Source organism: Lycium ferocissimum, chromosome 10 (genome assembly GCF_029784015.1).
Source record: "Lycium ferocissimum isolate CSIRO_LF1 chromosome 10, AGI_CSIRO_Lferr_CH_V1, whole genome shotgun sequence".
Classification (NCBI taxonomy): domain Eukaryota; kingdom Viridiplantae; phylum Streptophyta; class Magnoliopsida; order Solanales; family Solanaceae; genus Lycium; species Lycium ferocissimum.
The window spans coordinates 22,429,075-22,434,354 of NC_081351.1; the positions used below are offsets into that span (position 1 = coordinate 22,429,075).

General features: G+C 34.4%; 1 protein-coding gene across 1 annotated transcript; it reads right to left on the bottom strand.

Annotated features, from left to right (window-relative positions):
• Positions 1–2,055: 2,055 nt before the first annotated feature.
• On the bottom strand, positions 2,056–2,433 carry LOC132034722 (protein ALP1-like). Its single transcript, XM_059425086.1, has one exon. The coding sequence runs from the start codon at positions 2,431–2,433 to the stop codon at positions 2,056–2,058; it is 378 nt and encodes a 125-aa protein (XP_059281069.1).
• Positions 2,434–5,280: the final 2,847 nt, after the last annotated feature.

Genomic DNA, 5,280 nt, shown 5'->3' on the forward strand with positions numbered 1-5,280 from the left:
GAAAGCCGAGGCTTCAAAACAGATACAATCATTAACCCTTTTGAAGGTTGTCAATTTAGCAAAAATATCAACCCATGGCCAGCCCCTTACAATCATATTCATATATTTGGAAACATGTCATTGACAATCATCCACACAATGTTTTGACGTTGGAGTTCACCCATTCGTAAGAACAAATCCATTTTTCTAACATCTAAGTAAGCCCTATTGATGCTTTGATTTGTTGATCTGGACTATACAACTCTTGATAGGTGGGATGAAAGGATATCTAAAACTTTTCCACGAATTTCGCATTCATCACGCGCCCCAAACATGTCAATTAAAGCACCCATTGTTTTGCCGTGATTTGTTGTAAATTCCTTCATAACATCAACTAAATCCCTTAAAGCTGTCTCGTTAACATCTTCAACGGTTCTTTTTCTTTTTTTGCTTTTCTCTTTATCATTGACATTAGAAGAGGAGCTTCTAGTATTTTTACCTTGTTGTTGGTTTTGTTGGTGTTCGGAATTTACATTTCGTGCTCTATCTCGCACTTTGAGAAGTTTCACTAGGTCTATGAGCATTTTCCGCTTCTCCGGGGCTACATCGTAGTTCATGTCTAGCATCTTCTTCATCATCTTCATCATCAACTTCAATAAGAAATCCTAATCTCATGTCATTAGAAACTCCTTGACCTTTGCTCCTAACAATTTCCTCAAAAGCATCTTTCGGCCCTTCTGCAAACTCTCCCGTTGCTCTATCTTTTCCAAATATTTCTTCCCAATCCTCGAACAATGGCCATGTCTTGTTTTGCATTCCTTTGACATTTGGATCAGCCTATAATAAAATAGGATAAAGCAATATATACAATCAACATACGTACTTTATAAGTATACAAATTAATACCACAAACCAAAGCAAATTGATGCAAAGAAAAGGAATAAGTCCAAGAATAGACATGATATTATAGTCTTGACATAAAACAATATTACTTCCTTTAGTTAAGTTAGTCAAGTTCACAATCCTAACATAGAGCTAAGGCAGTAGTCTTGACATAAAACAATATTACTTCCTTTAATTAAGTTAGTGACTTTAGAATTTGAGGACAAGCATAGTAAAGAGCCAAACTACTAAAGTCATATCTCTCTTTTACTTGGCATATGCAATAGAAATCACATGTTAAGAAACTTTATTAACAACATATTCGATGGCAGAAAATAAAATTTTCATTACCTTAACAAACTCATCCCATTTGCTTGGATCATCAACTATAATTCTTCCTTCACCATATTGAAAGCCCAAACCACTACGACTTTTTAATAAAGCTATAGTCCCGTAATCCTTCTTCCATGTTTTCATTTTAGAATTAATATGTGGTTGAGATTTCAATCCACGCTAGGATGGATTTTGTTTAAATAAAGCTCCAATTCCGTCATGTATCCGGCCTAAAGGTGCCATTATCCGCTTTCTAACCCTTGACACACAAATCCTTTAAACCATCAATAAGAGTGCGTTCTTCTTCTAGTGTCCATGACCTTCGGCTCGAGGTGTTGCTCGCTCGACCTTTTTGATGCTTGGTCAGAAGATGATGTGTGATTACTCATTCCGTCAATATGATCTTGACCAAAGCTGATCAAATAAACAACATAGCAAGAAATGAGCAAGTATTTTGCTATTTGCAATTAAATAATTAAGAACCTTAACAAGAAGATGTGAAGTCACTTACTAACTTATGACTCACTTATAAATATTTTATCCATCACCAAAAAAAAAATATATATATATATACAACTAAATTGTGCAGGAAAACTAATAATGTGAGACTAACTCATAGATACACTGCTTATATTAAGAAGTAAAAACATACGTGAAGATTCACTACTTGTCTTCAAAAAGATATTGTTAGATATACATTAAGGGGAATTGTCTCCACAAACAGCAATGTAAGACATACAAAAAGATTCACTATTTGTCTTCACAAAATATCACTAGCTACTACATCTTCCAATGGACGAAAACCATACCAAAAGTGTACAAGCACCACAAAATGACAACATAACTTAAAAATTACAAAGACTAATTGCTAGATCTTTCATTCCACATAGACTGAGCTAGCTCATCCCTCCAAGTGGTCCACTCATCGGATGGTTCAACGGTATCAATATTTGCATGTTCAGGTTCGTGTTGATGCTCCATGTTGAATTCTGTTTCCGTGTCTAACGGATCAACTTCCATCTCTCTTCGAATGAAATTGTGTAACAAACAACATGCACTAATGATTCTAGTATGAATCTTAACCGAGTACCACGAAGGACTTCTAAGAATTCCCCAACGTCCTTTCAGTACACCAAATGCTCTTTCAATAACATTGCGCGCCCTAGCATGTTTCATATTAAACAACTCTTCTCGGCATTGAGGTGGTGGATTGTCACCTTGCCAATCCCTTAGCCGCATCTATATCCTCGATAAGGGTATTAAAAAACCATTTCCATTTGTATATCCTCCGTCACATAAATAATAATTGCCTAAAAAATATAAACAATAATATAATTACTTTAAAATACTATTCTATTTTTGAGGTAATAAGAATAGACAAGTCTTTTTGTATAAAGCATACCCTCGGGTACTTTCAAACCATTCCTTCGTACAACAAGATCCTCGCAATACACGACCATCGGCCGATCCCTCCCAACCAGGTAAGACATAAGTAAAGTTAAGATTTCTATCACAAACCCCTAAGACATTAGTTGCTATATCTCCTTTCCGTGTCCTGTATCTTGGCTTATCTATAGTTCGAACTCTAATGGGAATGTAAGTACCATCCAATGCACCTAGACAACCCTATAAAATAAAGTAACAAAATACTTACATGATAATGTTTTAAATCTTTCTATAGTAAATCAAATGTTATATTGAAATTTACCTACCTTAAACCATTTCCATCGATCATCAGTCTCATCTTCGGCCAACCGGATTAGGACTAACAAGTAAAAATGGAGTTAGTTTGAGAATAGCTCTTAGACATTCATTGAAAGCTTGACTTACACTCCACCCCGATCTAATATAATCAACTTTGATAGACTCGTTCTTCTCGTGATGAGCCAAAATATTTAAGAACATTGCTAGCTAATCTAATATAATCAACTTTGATAGACTCGTTTTCTCGTGATGAGCCAAAATATTTAAGAACATTGCTAGCTTTTCGTTTTTTGGACATATTGTTAGTGTCCGTCAATCCTCCAATATTCGTGGCTAAAGAAGCTAAAATGTGAAAGGCATTTCTATCCATCCTAAGCTTATCAATACATACAATATCACTGTCACGAATGATAGAACTTAGATGAGACATGATTTTAGGAATTCTAGCACCTGTGCTATATCGAGTGACCCGTCTATTTCTAGATTGTCTTCTTAAAATTATGTTGTAAATAGCCATAAAAAGACAAATAAAGACAACATATGAATGCACCATAATCTCTCAAGGATGATAAAGCATTCGACATCGCACAATTGTCGAGGATCCATGATGGCTATTTGTCATTTAAAAATTGCAAAATCATTATTAAACTGAGTATATATACTGAAACATAGATATTACATAATATAAAACCGAGTTCTTGTTTTCTTCTCATGTACAAATAAATTTCACCATGGTGTTACTCCTGAGAGAAACTAAAAAATAAGACCTGCTACTTTATTCAATGATCAATAAACATACAAAATTAAAAAAATAAAAATTTACAAGAAGAGGAAAGTAAAAAAAAAAAAAAAAAAAAAGGACAAACTTACAGAGATGGATTTCTTGGAGTATCAATAAGTTGGATTTCTTGGAGTATCAATCTCCCACTCCATTTACACCGAGTGACCAAAGCTCGTGGGAGAAGTGAAGATGAGAAAGAAATTTCTAAACGTACGTATATAAGAAAAGTTAAGGGGCAAGATGGTCATTTGGAAAAGTTATCCCAACATATATTAGTACGGTATTAGTAATACCAACTAGAAAAGGGGATAATATTATCCCAATTTATGGTATAATTTTGTACAAGATTAATTAATGACTCAAACCAAACACGGTACTAATTTAACCAAAAAATTTAGTACCAGCATATCCTATCTAATACCCTCTACTAAACGACCACTTAGAGGATAGTGACAAGATTGTAGTAATGTCGTTTCTATCATTAAGTTCACATGCTCCACTTTAATTAGGGGTTTGATTTTTCAAATTCTTTTTGCTTTTGAAATTGCTTTTGGCAATCAAAAACATGTATGCGCTACAATTTGCTCATTAAGTTTTGTAATAAACTGACGCAATATATACACATATATATATACACACACCCCAACTCCTTTCGTCCCAATTTATTCCAATTTATGTGGCACTATTTGACTTGGCATAAAGTTTAAGAAATAACGAAACACTAAAAAGTAAAGGGTTCCACACATAAACTGGGACAGAGGGAGTATAAATTGACGCAAAACATACTTATATCGCATATATCCAAAAAATTAGACGTTTTGTAAGTTAAGATTATCTAACAGCTTGAAACGGTCAAGTCAGTCGAATAAGCTGATCATGTATTTTACTTTTCCCTTAGAACTTCATGTTATACATCATACACATGTTTAAACAACATTTTGCGATTTTAAAAAAAAATTGAACTTATTGACATGAATACAAGTGCAACGCCAAATAAAGGTCGAAATAGATTTATATTCATCAATTTGAGTTTTTATTTTCCCCTTCAAATTTTGGATAATATATCGAATATATGTTTTAATATTATTTATGTTATTTTAAAATATCTATACTATTAGCATGGGATACACGTGCAACGCACGTGTGCAAAACTAGTGTGGCAGAAATGGACAAAGACATGGCATCTCACTTGAGACTGCGGATCTCAAACGTTTTGCAAGAGATCAAGCCCATTAAGCCCCAAATTGCGAAAATTTATACAGGAGCACTAAGAGGTTTAGTTAAAACTCAAATCCTGTATAACCGAGATGTGATCGAATTTGTTGAAGGTTTTGTTCATTTTCTTCAAGGATCTATCGCAGTTATAAAATGGTGAGGCATCTGATGTTTCCGTCACGCCCCGAACCATGGTTCGGGCGTAACACGGCACTCGGTCTTTATTTGCTCGATCGCATGAAAATAGACCGAGCGAACCACATCTTGCCGAATCATCAGCGAGGCATACTTGAGCGGAATATAACGTGGTTGTACGATGAGCTTTTATAAAACATAGTAAGTCATAATATTAAACATAAGTACTTGATTAAGTCATAAATGCGGCA

Coding starts and splice junctions, on each gene's coding strand:
- LOC132034722 (XM_059425086.1), bottom strand. CDS start 2,433: ATGCGGCTAAGGGATTGGCAAGGTGACAATCCACCACCTCAATGCCGA.